Source organism: Cololabis saira, chromosome 24 (assembly GCF_033807715.1).
Source record: "Cololabis saira isolate AMF1-May2022 chromosome 24, fColSai1.1, whole genome shotgun sequence".
Classification (NCBI taxonomy): Eukaryota; Metazoa; Chordata; class Actinopteri; order Beloniformes; family Belonidae; genus Cololabis; species Cololabis saira.
The window spans coordinates 6,856,312-6,871,567 of NC_084610.1; the positions used below are offsets into that span (position 1 = coordinate 6,856,312).

Here is a 15,256-nt window from a genome sequence, read left to right on the forward strand (position 1 = left end):
AACTGGCCTTCTTTACTCATATCTAAGCATAATGAGCTCCTAAAGTTTCACAGTTAGATCAAATCCCAGCAGCTGGGAATGTTTCAACCAGCGGATATGACAGTTCTGTTCCCAAACACTGATGCAGAGTAATGAACACATTCCTTTACTCAAAAAAAGAAAGAAACCAAAAACACTTTGTAACATCCCCTAATTACAATACTGCTTTATGCACAAAAACAAATAAAAGTTAAGAAAATAAAGCACCATTTCACATATTCCTGTTTCAAGTCACTTGTGACCACTACAGCATCCCCCCCTCTTCATCATCTGCACGACTGCAGTGAAAATGACCGAGAGAGTGTCAACTGTCAGGTTTTTAATTTCAGGGAAAGCAGGAAAGTGAAGAAAATGAAGGACTGATTCGGTGATGGTGATAAAAATCATAAAAATAATGTAAAGCTCCATAAGAAAGTGTTAAGACACAGCAAAAAAATTAGAAACTAAATAAAGCTCATAAATTGACATCAAAAAGGTAAATGGGGCATTGTTTCTTTCTATCTAAAAAAAACCCCAAAAAACACTTACTAACAAAAAAAATTCTGTGTAGTTAGTTCGCTTGTGGAGCAAAAGAGGGTGCTGCAGATTTAAAAAATAAAAATACAATAGGTCCAAATCACTTAAGATCCATTCATGAGGAATGAGATCGTGCTGTGGGTGAGTCTCTTTTTCATTTCATTCATCCTGCTGTCTACTGTTATGAAGCTAGAGCTGCTTCTTTTAGAGAGGAATGATAAAAATGGACACCTTGACAACTTCTGAAAAAGACAGGCATTTCTTACCAAGAACATCAGAGAGATAAAAGTTAGTTTGAGCACTGATCTTCTCTTTAAACCCTGCTGGTGAGAAACGCCAACAACGTGAGCCACATCGTAACAGCTCTCCTGTTCTCCTGCACTGCAACTACACTTTGTTGGCCTTTTCATTCAAACACAAAAGACGAATCGTTCTTTTCTGCTATGAAGAAAACTGAAGCTCAATATGTCAAGGTGTTCATTTGAGAAAGAAGGAAAAGAAGGGAACATAAACCTGGATCTCACAGTGTTTCCCTGACACAGACTGTCAAGTAGGGCTCAGAATTTCAGTCACAAATTTTTGACAGTTTGTTGAAATTTACAAGAAAAAAAGCAGGGAAACACTGCATCCTTTCATCCTTTTCTTCTCCCAAAGCCATTCCTTCTTCAATGTTTTTTCTTCATCAGTTTCGTGCAAATATCCCCATCCTTCATTTCCCCATTTTTAACCACTCCTCAACAAAAGAGTAAGATACAAGTCTAAGATATGATCTGTGTTTTTCCTTCATCTTTTTACAAGAGGACAAAGCTTTTAAGCATCTCCTGAGTCTTTTGGCTCATTAGAAGAGTGGCTCCCGTCTCCTTTTAAAACAAGACATCTTCGTGGGTAATGAGCGTCTCCACCACCAGTCTCTGGTATCTGATATCGTTGAGCGCCGTCATGGCGTCCAGATCGGGGGCCCTCATCAGCGTCGGGCCGAACACGATGCCCAGGTTTTCGCTGGACATCAGGTTGTCCTTTTCACACTGGGTGACTCTGGATGAACGGAAAGGGTCAAGATATGAAACCCAAAAGGACAAGTGAGTCACAAAAGCTGCAAAATGGGTTAAACCAAAAGCTATGGTGATAAAATCAAGTTTTCTGACCTCTTGAGATGGCCCATGAGGTATCGCAGCGACTCGCAGTGAGCCGGGGGGAGCAACTTTAAGGCCTCGTGGAGAGACTCCATTCGTTTTTCTGCATCTGTAATTTCTAAAAATAAAAATGTGCAACCATAAGTTACCCTACGGGAAAACACTGACCGCATTAATAAACGGCTGTCAACACCGTTTCCTCATTGACTCTTCCTTCTTATTGAACAGTGTGGACACCTACTTGCAGCCTCCATGAAGCGGGGGTAGGCGTCATACGAGATGAGAGGAATCGGCAGCTCTCGGAAGTAAAGCTTCAGGGCTCCAGTGATGATGTTGATGTCCTCATAAGCATTTGAGGAAATATCTGCTTTCTCTCCATCTGTGGAAAAAATCTGTTCAGGACACCAAACAACTGATATCTGTAAATTTTTTAGCCCACAATAGCGGGAAACACTGACCTCTGTCAAAGGCCAGCTTGACGTCCTCTATGAGCTCGCTGAAGCCCGATATCCGGTACAAGCCCTCTGAATCCAGACCTGAAAGGTTGGAAACGTACTGCCATTAATTTCATGAATAAAGCGATTTTAAACTAAAGTTTTGTTCTGTTTTTTCGAGCGTGAATAGCTTAAATTCTCCTTTTCCGACCTGGCGATAACAATGTGCAGAAGAAAAGAGAAGCACACACTTGGGGGTGACCTCTGTTGCCCGTCACGTCAAGTTGGGACTCTAATTGATCTTTCAGTTTCAGTTAGATCTTGAAAAAGAGTCAATAAAATCCTGTCTGTGGCAGCTCTGTCAGCCCCCCTGTGACAAGGCCCCCCCCCCCCCCCCCCCCCCCACCCCCATCCCCAAAGGGGGAGAAAACCTGCAAGCCCTGCGACTCATTACAACGCAGTCACACAACAGATCTCATCAGCTTGTGCAGATCTTTTCACCAACAAGAGGCCAGTGGAGACACCCACACAGAGACACTCGCATCTTGCAGACGTACAGGCCTGTGGGCGATCTCTCATTCCTCCTCTCTGCAGCAAATACTGCTTAAAAGCTTTTTTTTTTTGGTGTACGTTACATAACCGGTGACTCACACGTCCACGTAGATGTGCGGTCGTGTCTCACCTCTAGCCTCGATCTCCTGAATGCACATGTCCACCACCATCGGCCTCTTGGTGTTGTGGGCTTTGACCAGCGTGGTCAGGTCGCAGCTGTACACCTTTTTGACGTGCCGCAGGTCCGGCTGGCAGTCGTTGGGAACCACTTTGGAGCACTGTTTGTGAACATTCAGCCCGCAGTCTGACATGCAACAAAAACACAGATTTAAGCTTCAAATGTTTCATTTATGCATATTCTATTGTATTTACACAAATAAGCCCTCAGCAATGTCAGTTTCTAATTATTCTGTTTGTATTTTTCTTACTCTTAAATATAGTTGGTATTGCATAAAATGTTGGCCTTGGATTGGCTCTGAACAGACTCTTAACATTTCAAAAACACTGCATGCAGTGTACAACAATGTGAATGTTTGTGAATACCTGCACACTTCACTCCCTGAGCGATGAGACCCCACATGAAGTTAGCGCAGTACTCGCACCAGTGGGGACCCCTGAATGTATGAACCTGGTCACAGACAAAGAACAAAGGAAATATGATGTTAAAGTCACAAGTGATGAGGAGAAGAATTAAGCATTTATAAGTTATACGTGGAGAAATGTCTCTATACTGACAGGAACCAGTGAGATAATCATTCAGACATTCAACAGCAGCAGTAATCTTTAGTCTAGAGAGGCAGAACGCCGACAAAAGACAGATGGAGACACAATGGGAGAGCTGAAAATGTACTACATAGTGAGAAGAGAGTTTTAATCAGCTCATTTATTCCACCAATTGGTTCTTTACAATGAAACGTTAATAACTTCCATCCCCTCACAGGGCTCTTTGTGAGCGGTCCGCTCGTGTGGGTGTGTGTCCACATTTCTCAAGAGCTCGGGACACTCTGACTTTGACCTTTATGCTCCTCACTAATGGCTGCTTGTACGATGGAAATCGCTGAATGGAAAGCATTAAACAAAGGGATGTAGAAGCAGAAATGTGTGATTCTGGTGAGAGTCCTAACGCGCTGCGCTCTCCGAGACTAAACTGAGTGAAACCCAATGAGCTGAATCAGCGATTCTGGCATCCACAGACTTGAACACACACAAACATGCGCATGCATGCAGTCAGAAGCACAAATCTGATCAGGGAGCTGGGGGAGCGACTCACCTTGAAGTTGTGGACCTTCTCGTACTTGGGCGCCAAGTCGCTCTCCCTCAGGGTGGCCCGGCGCACCAGCGATGTGAGCTGTGAAAGGGCAAAAGATCTGATTGGTTGCCAAAAGGTGGAAGCAGGAGAGCTGGGCTTGGAGGGGGCCGGCTGCCGGCTGAGATGCACTCCGGACCCCGCGCCGGGGTCTGAGCCGCCGCCGGATATCGGCAGGGAGGGAATCGAACCGGCGCTCACATTTAAGCCCAGAGCAGCGGTAAACAAAGAGCCCTTTTGGCTCGTTTCCTTCACACCTCGCCTGCGCTGTTGCTTTTTACTTCTTCTAACGACATATGACTCTCGGCTCGGCATCGCTGGACCAGACACACCTGAGACTTATAACAGGGAAACCAAAACCTGAAAGTCACTAATCAATACAATCACCTAAGCAGACCACTTGGGATGGGGAAAAAAAAGTATTTGGTTTACGTTCCCAATAAAAATAAACAACTATAACACTCTTAAATCTCCCAAACTGAGATGCCGGTTTCAGGACCAATCCTGCTGTTTTAGCACAACAAAGACGAGCCAATCAGAGAAGCGCTGAATAATCTGTATAATGAGACAGCGGCATGGTGCCACTCCAATTCACAAAAAGCAAAAACAAAAACAAAAACACAACCAGCCGAGTCAACTTTAAACTGTTCCTGATGTACAAAACTTCTGGGAAAATAACTGAGTGGATCTTCACTGCAACGTGGCCATAAAATCCTCCGGACTGGACTGATGCGGCAGCATTCCCGTGTCTTGCGTAGGTGAGCGCTTCTGCCCACATGGCTCCGTGTGTGTTAATCTGCTTTCCCCCATTCTCTACACTTTCACCAGACAGAGGCAGCGGAGGAAGGGAGGGAGGCGGAGAGAGACAGAAGAGGAGGGGGGAGGGCTAAGCCGCCGCGCAGTAATGGATGAATTTAACAGGTCACAATGAGCGGGGAAAGAACCAATGAGCTGCGGCGCTTCTTGTTGTTCGCCACCAGATCTGCCACCTCGATTGTCTCAAGAGGGAAGGAGAAAGAGGACCGGCTTGGAAACAAGCTGTTATTTTCTTCATTCCTTCACACTTTTTGTTCCTTTTTACATCCCTCCATCCATTCATTTTGACCTCAGGTGATTGTGCTGACACCTGTCCAGTGTGAACAACCCAAACTCTCATAGTCGACCACGCAATTTCATTTCAAAACAAGGGGTCGAGGTTTAAAAGCAGTGGAAGGGGCTGGATGTTTGGTCTGAGATATTTATGAGCTGTCCACAAACACGACAAGCATTAAATCCTGTCATACTGGAAGAGATTTACAAGCATTAAGCTTCATGTTTTTCAGATTTTTTTCAACATTTACACATAAACATGGCCCGGCACATCGTGTTCTCTCATACTGTGGGATTTCTATTCGGCCTCACTAAAGCTTTAAAAATACATTTTTAAAAAGTCATCACCGGGGCTATGTTTATACCACCCTCACGGGGGTCCTAAAACTGCATTTAACCTTTATAAAAACTGATTATGAACACGAAGATGAGAAAAGCGTACTTCTGATTCGTTTGTCTTCCCCGCAGAGAGCTACCTCCGATCTCAATGTCACAGCCGCCGCTGCTTTGTCTGCAAATCCGCTCAATTACGAAAGCACACACGTACACAGGACCACCCCCAACCGCACACCCCCCCCACACACGCGGACACGCATGCAGACAGTGATATATGAGGTGCAGTAGATGTGGTAATGCACTGCAGGTCAAGCACGGCCTCCGGAGCCTCAGCTAGCGCCAGCGCTGCAAACTGACCACAATACACCTGCTCTGCCGTGCACCGTCCCTGGTGTGTGTGAAAACTGCATCGTTTTGTTCTTAAAACTAAGTTAGCAGCGATAGGCAAATTCATGAGGATCGATGTGTAGCATATCACATCTTTGGAGATGGGAGCTTTCTGCAGGGAAACCGCTGTTATGTAATTTTACTGCAGAGCCCTTGGCTGGAGGCCATCTCTCCTCTGCATCCATCCTCCTCCTCCTCCTCCTCCTCTTCTCATGTTCCATGAACCTTCATCCCTCCATCCTACTACTGCATGGAACAGTCTTCACCTTTTATTTCCTTTGAGTTTTCTATGCAGTTTCTCAAAAGTTTCAATTCTCAACCCATGTCTTATGAGCTCCCCATCTCGATGTCGCACATCATCTGAAACTATTTGACTTTTCTTTTTTTTCCTTTCACCTTCCGGAAATACTGCTATGGTAATATTGTTACATAACGCTTATTTACGCAGGTACAGTCCAGTGACTAAGAAAATTGATGGTTGCCAGTTATTTAAAGCACCGCCTCCAGAACTTACTGACGCAGCTTTAACCACCAGCTTCGTCATTCATTTATATGCTTAACTGAACCAAATGTTCTGCATTCCCTTACATTTAAAGATCCTGCAAACTCTGCCACTTTTAACTTCTGCTTTATCTAAAACCATTCATTGGTAATACCTCTGGATATGTAATATGGATAACAGAACGGTTTAGTATTTGATTAAATCCAAAAAAGCAAGAAAGCCTTAAAGATCTGAGGAGTGATTTGACATTTCAAACACTAATTTGAACATATTTCTCAGGAGAAGAAACGTTGGTCTCGACTCCAACTCTGGGACAACAAAGGCATTGTTGACAGTTTGCCACAAACATGTCTTGATGCTTCTGACACGAAAGTCTGCACAGTTTCTGCTTTTAAAAATGTAATTCTTGCAGGGAATGATGAGTTTAAAAAAAAAAAGAAATTGCTTTTTATCATGATCAATGGCCTGTAAAAGCTACATCATTAAATATCAATACTTTCTTATAATATTCAGTGATGTATAATGAGAATTATATAAAGTTACGTTTTGGCTGTGTGTTTCTGTCTCACCCTCTCCTCCGTGTTGCCGTCCACTTTAGCTGGAGCGGGTCCGTCCGGGGCTTCCGGACTGAGCGGCAGGAGCTTCTTCAGCGCAGGCTCCTGGTTGAGGGTGGTGTAGCCCACGTGTTCGTAGATGGGGTTTATGGTCATCTTAGCGATGTACTCCGCTGCCTGTCATAGCAGAACAGAGTAGCGCTGTGAATGTGGTGCCGGATGACATTTTTAACATTCCCTGGACGGATGGAGGAACAAACACGTAAACACACCTTGGTCTCGATGTAGAGAGTGATGAGGCCGTCAGTCACCAGGTCGTGGATGGACTCAAACCTTTTCTCACCCACAAAGTGCTTCCCGTCATGATAGAGACGGAAGTTTCTCGTCTGATTCCCAAACCTGGGATGAGTTAGAGGATAGTTCACAGTTTTTATTTAGGACAGCCGTTCGCAGGTTTAACAAACTCGTGACCTCATCGTGTCTGACATTCATACCACCGATGACAAACACTGTTCTTTTTATCTGTTAGTCACACCAACCAATCAAAAATGGCCCAACTCAACACACTTGGAAGCAGGGGAATGGCCTGTAAAAGTGTAAAAACTTACAAGTTCTGTCTTATGGAAGTATTTTGGTCTTGATAAGGAAGTACGGTAATGTGAAACTATTGACAATGTTTCCGATCAGGTAATTAAATGAGAGCATGCTTTTTGATCAGTTTGTGGAAGTAACAATTAAAAAGTTCCTCGGCAGAAAACAAACTCCACTTCTTTCCTAAAATACCTTCTATGAGCAGTGCACAGTGACTAAATATAACTAATATTATAACTTAAAACAAAAAGAGGATACGGGTCCCTCTTGTAGGTATTTTAGTTTGGACGTAACCCCAGCAGAATTGTCTACAGAATATATGAAATATAAAGTTATTTTTATCAAATTGCATCAGGTCCCAGCCATTAATAATATCAGGAAAATCTGGAAAAGAAACGGGACAAACTCCAAGATGGGCCAAGTGAAATGGGCCAGCAGATTTATCTGCCCCTTCGCGGATCGCAGTGGAACCGTGCCAGCTGAAGCGGCACAAGCAAATCATTAACCCAAAATCCAACCTTTCCTTTTCTGAGTATTTATGGAAGGTAATTATAACCAACCACGGGGAGAGGGAAAGGAAAGCTGAGCAGGTGGAAGAATGGCATGACTATGAATAGACCAGCTGACCCAAAACCCAATCCTAACTAAGCCATGCGCCCATTTAAAAGTGTGACACCTTCTCAGAGAAAACGATGCCTCACATTCATAAAAAAAAAAAACAGCAAAAAACCCGCCGCTGACATAAATAATAAAAGTTTAATGTGCAATAGAGCGGTAATAAGGAAACTCAAACACTTCAAACCCCTATGAGCAATCCACTTAATCATTTTTCAGCTCGTAAACAAACTCTTCACTTCCTCGCAAGGATCTGAGAGGTGTGAAGAAACATGTGAGTTCAGAGATGAGCCGCTGCGAGCTGCTTAAAGTCTGACTTCTGCCTTCAGTAGAGGGATAAACTCTCACGCCTCACAGCACCTGTGCACACAATTAGCTCACTTCTCCATGTGTGCAAAGTATAAACAGACGTGTTGGAGGCCAAGGGACAGATATTCTCTTATACTTCAACGTGATTGGTGTCAAGAAGGAAAAAAAACTGCTGTGTGGTGAGTTTTCGTTCTGCCAAACTTCACTGATATTAAAACTTTCGATCAAGTTCAAAACACATTATTAACTCCAGTCCTCTGGAGGAGAGTCCAGCTATGTCCTGGATGAGATTTCAACCAAAAAGATAAGAGTAAAGGTTCTCTAAATGAGTTTGGAGTGGAACGCACCTCAGAGCCAGCGTGTACGTGCCCGGCTGCCGCTGACTCTCCCTGATGAGGTAGCTGCCTTCGGCCTGACTCAGTAACTGGTCAGCATCCTCTCTGGAGATCATCCCGTGGTACCTGCATGGAAAAAAGACAGATCTTTAGGTCTAATGAAGAAAAATTCAAGTAGGCCTGAGCAGCGATGGGTTTTTAAGATGCCTTATTTTAATCGCTTATACAAAAAAAAGGGTGACTTACTCTCTCCCATAGTATTTAGGTCGGTTTTCCACCTGCAGGGACAAAACATGTAGGCACAGTTAGTAGGACGATTAGTTATACCCCACCAGATAATGTCACATCCCTGCACAGCTGATCAAAATCAAAAAATAAAGGAGAAAAGTTGCTGCTGGTTTCAAGACAAACTGGTACATTTCAGGACTAGATCGTACACTTTGCTCAACAGCCACTGTGTCCTTTGAGTGTGTGGGTGCAGAGAATATTGCATGAGTCAGATATAAAAGCTGAACGTTGCGTTGTTCCCGACAAAACTGCTGAAGAGACAATAAATCAAAGAGCGGTGAATGTCAATTTGGATGCTGTGTTAGTGGAAGGCCATCAAAGGGAATTTGAGCGGGTTTGTACATGCATTTATGGCAAGAACGAGCTTTTATTAAGGATCAATGAAATTCAGTAAGTCAGTTGGGCTCGACTACAGGCGGTCCGGCTGGTTTATGAGGAGTCTCCGACCGAGCGGTCAGCCATGCACATGCACCTCTGGACATCGACCAGAACTCCTCTGGGGCCCATCAGGAACCCGTGCATGGAGTGCACACACTAATAGCCATTACTAATCCTCAATAGACACCCTCGACTGCACATTGTGGAGCGCCGAGCTGGAAGGGGAAGAGCTGTTTCAAACAGAAGCATATTTTCGGTCTCCGCCACATGCACCCGAGTCTTTTGACAGAAATGATGAAATAAAAAGGGAGCGGAGTGAAATCGTGTATTACTTCAGATTGCCGGGGAAAAGCCTGAGAGCAAACACGTGAAGCATCTATTTAAGAGCTACCTGACAGTTTTGTTTAAAATAGACTGTCAGTTAAGCTTTTGGACGCATTATTTTTGAAACACCTGTAGCAGAGGGAACCCTGTCAAAGCATAAACAGTCTATTAAAATTCAAAACTATTTTCTCCCCTGAGGTGCTTTGTATCGCACATTTCTATAATGATAATAGGAAAACTAAAGCTATGAACAAACTAAAGCTGACTTAGAGCACTGACATGCGTGTCAATGGAGGAGAACCCAGACTTTTGAGAGCATTAACAGTCTGTTAATTGATTTTAAGGATATTTTACTCATGGCGACTCACTCAACCACAGTGGAGGGAAAAAAGTGTCTTGATACCTTTGACATAAACAGAACGTCAAAGAACTGTTGGTCTGTGGTAATATGGCTGGACCCTTCATGAGTGGAAAATGACATGCTGTCATAATCATTTTATTAAAAAATACATCAGTTTTATCAGGGTTAAACCCTCCTGGGGCTCATTTGTGCTAGAAGCTGCAAATAAAAAGCAAATATATTGGTGTTTTAATGAAAGCAGATGACAAAGAATATGCAAATCTTTTAGAAAAAACAATATGGTGACTATTACATGTATGGACCTTGTCCCTCTGGGATCTGGGTCAAAAGCAGGTTTTTTTCCCTCGTTACGCTGATATTTAGAATATATTGTTCGATCAATAAAATGCAGTGATTTGAAATCTTGTCAGCACTATTTTTTTTTTAATTACAGTGAATTTAACCTGTTTTTCTTAAACATCAAATCAATTACAGGGGGTCCTCGGTCCGTCTGCTTCCACTAACTAGGTCAGCACCAACTGCTCTACCAAGGCCAGGGCATCAAAGCTAACAGCTGCTCATTTATCGCTGAAGCACACACACACACCTCCCGCCACCACTGTCTTTACACAAAAACACCAGACGCACAAGCCCACATTTCTAATCCCCCGAAACTGTACTACCCCCCAACCACACACACACACACACACACACACACACACACACACACACACACACACACACACACACACACACACACACACACACACACACACACACACACACACACACACACACACACACACACACACACACACACACACACACACACACACATCTGGCTGGTACAGACGCACCAGGGTCTGGCATATTGTGTGCATCAGCAACATGCCTTACCTTTAGCATGCCCTCATCTGGGACCAACCGCTCCACTACCTGAACCTATTCAAGCACCAACCAACATCTACACATGTTCACATTGTTTGAATTGAGAAATAACTAACATTGCAAGTTAAAGAGAAAAACTGCATCTTACTCTTGGAGACTACATTTTAGCGTTAAAGAAAACATGTTGGAGTGGGACGTCAAAGTAACTGACTTTCATGGGGGGCTATGGCTTTAATTAAACATCTACTACGAAGGGATTCACCAAAATCCCAACTCTAATGACACACTGCACCTGTGCTCAAATCCCATTTCTTATATTAGCAATCATTTTATCTTCAGACCAAAAATAGCATAAGCTGTGCTTTTCTTATGTAGTCATCCCCTCAACCTTTAACAAAGTGCTAAGGCTTGTAGAGGGGTGCCATAAACTCAGAAGGAATGCTTTGAAAACGATAGGTGCAATCACTACAACTTCAACTACTATAACATTTCTGTGCCTCTCCTATCCACAAAACATTCTTTCACTTTAATTGTTCAAATAATTTATATGAAGTTTTGCAAAAGCATGATTTAAATTAGGGATTTTGTTCTTGGACATAGTAGATAGTAGCTGAAAGAGTCACTTTGCTGTTGACTGTTGTGAGACAGATAATCTGTGAAAACACCATCTTCCTCCGGCTCTTTCAAGACCTTCTAACACGATTTAGAGTTAATCCAAAAAAACAAAACTAAAACAACAGTCTAAATTCAGAGCTGAAGCACAGCAGAGAGGGATTGTTTTTATGTTCTTCACCTATGATCTGACTTTAGATTCGGAAATAATAATAATAAAAAAAAAAAAAGTAAGTTAAAAAATGTGTTCTCTTCAACTTGACGATGCTTTACTTTTGCTTAAAAACTATGTAGCATATCCGAAGAAATCAGGCCTTTAATTTTCTAATGATTATCTCACAGAGGATATTTGGTTTCACGCTTGTTGCAGATGAGATTTAACAAAAGTGGATTTGTAAAGAATGACATAATACACGAGTAAACACATCTGGATGACAGTTACCTCACAGGTGCAGGTGAGTCGTCGTGGGTGAGGAGCCTCCTGCTGGAGCTGGTACACTGCAACAGACAACAAGGCTCAGATCATTCACTAAAATAAGATATTTATGCCTGAGCAGAGTAACAAAGGAGTAAGAAAAGAGAAATAAAAGGAGTAATACAGGCCAAAAAATACAGAAAAACTGTTACTCACAGTAGGACTTCCACACCGGTGGCCTGTATTCATCATGATCTGAGGACAAGAAAAGTATAATGCAATTAACAGATGCTCAAACAAATTTCCCTTTGCCACAGTGACCCCAAGTGGAGAAAATACAACAGTGCCGTGCCGGAATTTTGATATAATCCATCAACCAAACACAGCCGGATCAGAATGTGATCCATTCATCTTTTTTGTGCTGTTCAGTTAACAACAGATAATGTTCAAAGGAAATCTTCCAATTTACATTCTGATGAACATGATCAAATTCCAGCTTTTCAGAAAAGATTTTCAAAAGACAAAAGAAAGCAGAACTACGAAGCAATTTCATGACTTATATAGTTAAAAACCGAAGGACAGAAAAGAATATATGTGCCAACGTCAACATCATGACATGTGCAGTCAACTGCTTTATTTTTTTAGTCTGTGTGCAATTACCTTGAGACATTAGAGTGATGGATGATGGCTGCAAATGCTTACTAAGTGGCTTAATAGCACATCTGCACTCAGTGGTGCTTAAAAGCCTTTGAAAGAGCCATTCATTCGTAATTTACATAGCGTTGCAGAGACAATGTAAATGAGGCGTTGAATGTTTATTATTGTCGTTTTTCCTATACATTTTTAAAACGGACTCCCCTCAGTAACAGATGGATCAAAATGTTGCTGCTTGTTATTTGTTCAGCTGTCACAGAGAATAAATAATCAGAATTAATATAGCCAATTAAAACTGAAACACTCGGCCTCAGGCACACATTTGGAGTCTGGCTGAACTCTGAAAGTGCTGCTACACATGTTCCACTCTGATCACCAAAACATCCTGACAAGTGCTGCTTTAAATTGAACAGTTTGTTTTGACGAAAGAAACTATGTGGCAAGACCAGATCTGACCACATGGGAGCAGGATAGCACAAGATTATTCATACAATGAAGTGCACCTCTAATGGGACAAAGTGGTATTACAAGACATAGTGAAGCATTTCACTTCGTTAGCACAGCATCATCTATATGCCCCATGTGGCCATATGTGGTATTACTACTGTGGCTTTAAATGACTCAATAAGGTTACATCATTGCTGCAGCATCACATTAACAACAGATAATGCTGTGGGGTTAAATAAATATAAAATTGATTTAAAATAGAACACATACACATTCGGATATTTTCCTAACCTCCTTTCCTGCAAGTTGCCCAATGCTTCCTTTTTCCAAAACACCATCAAATATATAACAAAATGCCTTCATTCACACTCTAAACTATTAAGACCTTGACACTGGCAAACGCTAAACTAAGCTGTCTTCACACTGGCTTCTTACTAACATAAATAATTAATAGTTATACAAAGGAAATAAATAGGCATTTAAGTCTGTTCTTTGTTCAGCGTCTTGTAAACTCTTCCATCTTCTCTGCATGTGTAACACTAACAATCAGCGCTTCCTGCCTTGGTGTACTTCACATTCACTCCGCATCCCTTATCTGTTCAACACTTGTCGCTTTAATATCCTGTCTTCAAAATAACTCCAAATCCTCCCCGGGCAAGTGTCTGACCCTGCTTCTCAAGGCAACACAGCCGCGCAGTAGAACAAACTAACAAAGGGGCAGACAAAACATACACACAATTGACTTTCAGTGCAGCCAAAGTCCTTTCCTTCTGCTCTCTACTGCTGCATGCACTTGAAATTATGACATTACATATATTATACAAAAAAGTGAATACATGTATGTATGTATGTATGTATGTATATATATATATATATATATATATATACACACTTTTTGCTTTGTCATAGTGTTACATCATTTTATATAACAGTAATGCACAAATGTAAAAGCCCTAAATACAGAATATTACATTGTCCACTGAGGCCTATTAATTTCTGTCTCTGAAGAAACTAAAACATTAAAATATCAAAACATGTTGCATACTGTCTTACGGGTTTAAAGTATAATTTGCTGAGAATACTCAAGTACTTTTATACAGGAAACTCAATATAGCATTATGATTTGTCATTTCTAAATTAAAAGGGAGGATCTCAATGTTTCCTTAATATTCCTGAAATGTTATGCAGGCATCTTGCAGTTTTATCAAACTACATTAGAAGAAAATGATCAGCAAAAGTGATATATTCAGATTACTTTATTAATCCCTTTGGGAGGTTCCCTCGGGGAAACTGACATCTCCATTCACACACACAACACTGTCATTTACAAATCAAACACCCCTATAAAGATAAAAAGATTAAAAAAAATAGAAATAAAGATAAAAAATAAAAGTAAAACGTAAAAACAAAAATAAAAATAAAAAGTGATATATTGTAAGTAAAATAGCTCCAATAATTCATTGGAGACGCATCCAATCAACATGAATACACTCCTATAAACTGAACAAGGTTGATACTTACCAAAAACATTTAGGGCCATCTTGATTACCCAAATGTGATGGTTAACAATTAACCAGCAGATCCAAATCTTGGTTTAACTCCTGGCTGAAGAGACACGTCCGACACAAAACAAAGAAAGAGAAAAAAAAAAGGATGAGCATCCGTGGCAACTGAGAGAGGTCAGCTCCTCTGAAATAAATGAAAACTGCTTAGTAACGATAACAATAAGTGATCAGACTGAGAGCGCTAACGTTAGCTGATCCGCTCCACTTAGTTGGCATGTGGGAAGGAAACGGGGGAAAAACCCAACTGAAACATATCTTACTTCATAAAGAAAAAAAAAACACTCCACACTACAGAGACAGCGCACAAATACAACCACACAATTGCACTCCAGTTTGGTGAAATCAAGGTTAGCTGCTGATACGTAGTACTCACACTCACATCCCATTCTACGTTGGGGTCGCCATCTTGCTGGGTCACGTGACCAGTCTCGCCCTCCTGCTCCTCAGTTGCTATGGCAACAGACCGTCCTGATGCTGACGAAGGTCGTCACACGTGGCTGATATGCGGTCCGTGTCTCAGGGTTTGGGGGAATTTAAAACACATTTCTTATTGTACCTCATACAGGTGAAATGAACAATGTTTGCCAAAACACAATGGTTTTTGATTTACACCCATTATGTGTACAATTTGAAAAAGGGTACTGTCT

General features: G+C 41.9%; 1 protein-coding gene across 3 annotated transcripts; it reads right to left on the reverse strand.

Annotated features, from left to right (window-relative positions):
• Positions 1–578: 578 nt before the first annotated feature.
• LOC133425020 (N-chimaerin) lies at positions 579–15,028 on the reverse strand. Of its 3 annotated transcripts, none has more exons than XM_061715668.1 (15): positions 14,983–15,028; positions 14,566–14,649; positions 12,160–12,198; positions 11,971–12,026; positions 8,945–8,976; positions 8,711–8,824; positions 7,121–7,247; positions 6,864–7,025; positions 3,945–4,022; positions 3,218–3,302; positions 2,805–2,978; positions 2,147–2,224; positions 1,930–2,067; positions 1,701–1,806; positions 579–1,590 (listed from the first exon to the last, which is right to left on the reverse strand). In XM_061715668.1, exons 2-15 carry the CDS (start codon positions 14,582–14,584, stop codon positions 1,419–1,421), a joined length of 1,380 nt encoding a protein of 459 aa, XP_061571652.1. In that variant the 5' UTR covers positions 14,585–14,649; positions 14,983–15,028; the 3' UTR covers positions 579–1,418. The 3 variants fall into 3 exon arrangements, with proteins under 3 accessions (XP_061571652.1, XP_061571654.1, XP_061571653.1); XM_061715670.1 differs by having other exon boundaries at positions 14,989–15,010; XM_061715669.1 differs by having other exon boundaries at positions 14,566–14,645; positions 14,983–15,007.
• Between the last annotated feature and the right edge of the window lie 228 nt (positions 15,029–15,256).

Coding starts and splice junctions, on each gene's coding strand:
- LOC133425020 (XM_061715668.1), bottom strand. Junction 8,977..11,970: donor GACTCACCTGCACCTGTGAG/GTAACTGTCATC, acceptor TTGTCCCTGCAG/GTGGAAAACCGACCTAAATA. Junction 7,248..8,710: donor ACGTACACGCTGGCTCTGAG/GTGCGTTCCACT, acceptor AACTCATCCCAG/GTTTGGGAATCAGACGAGAA.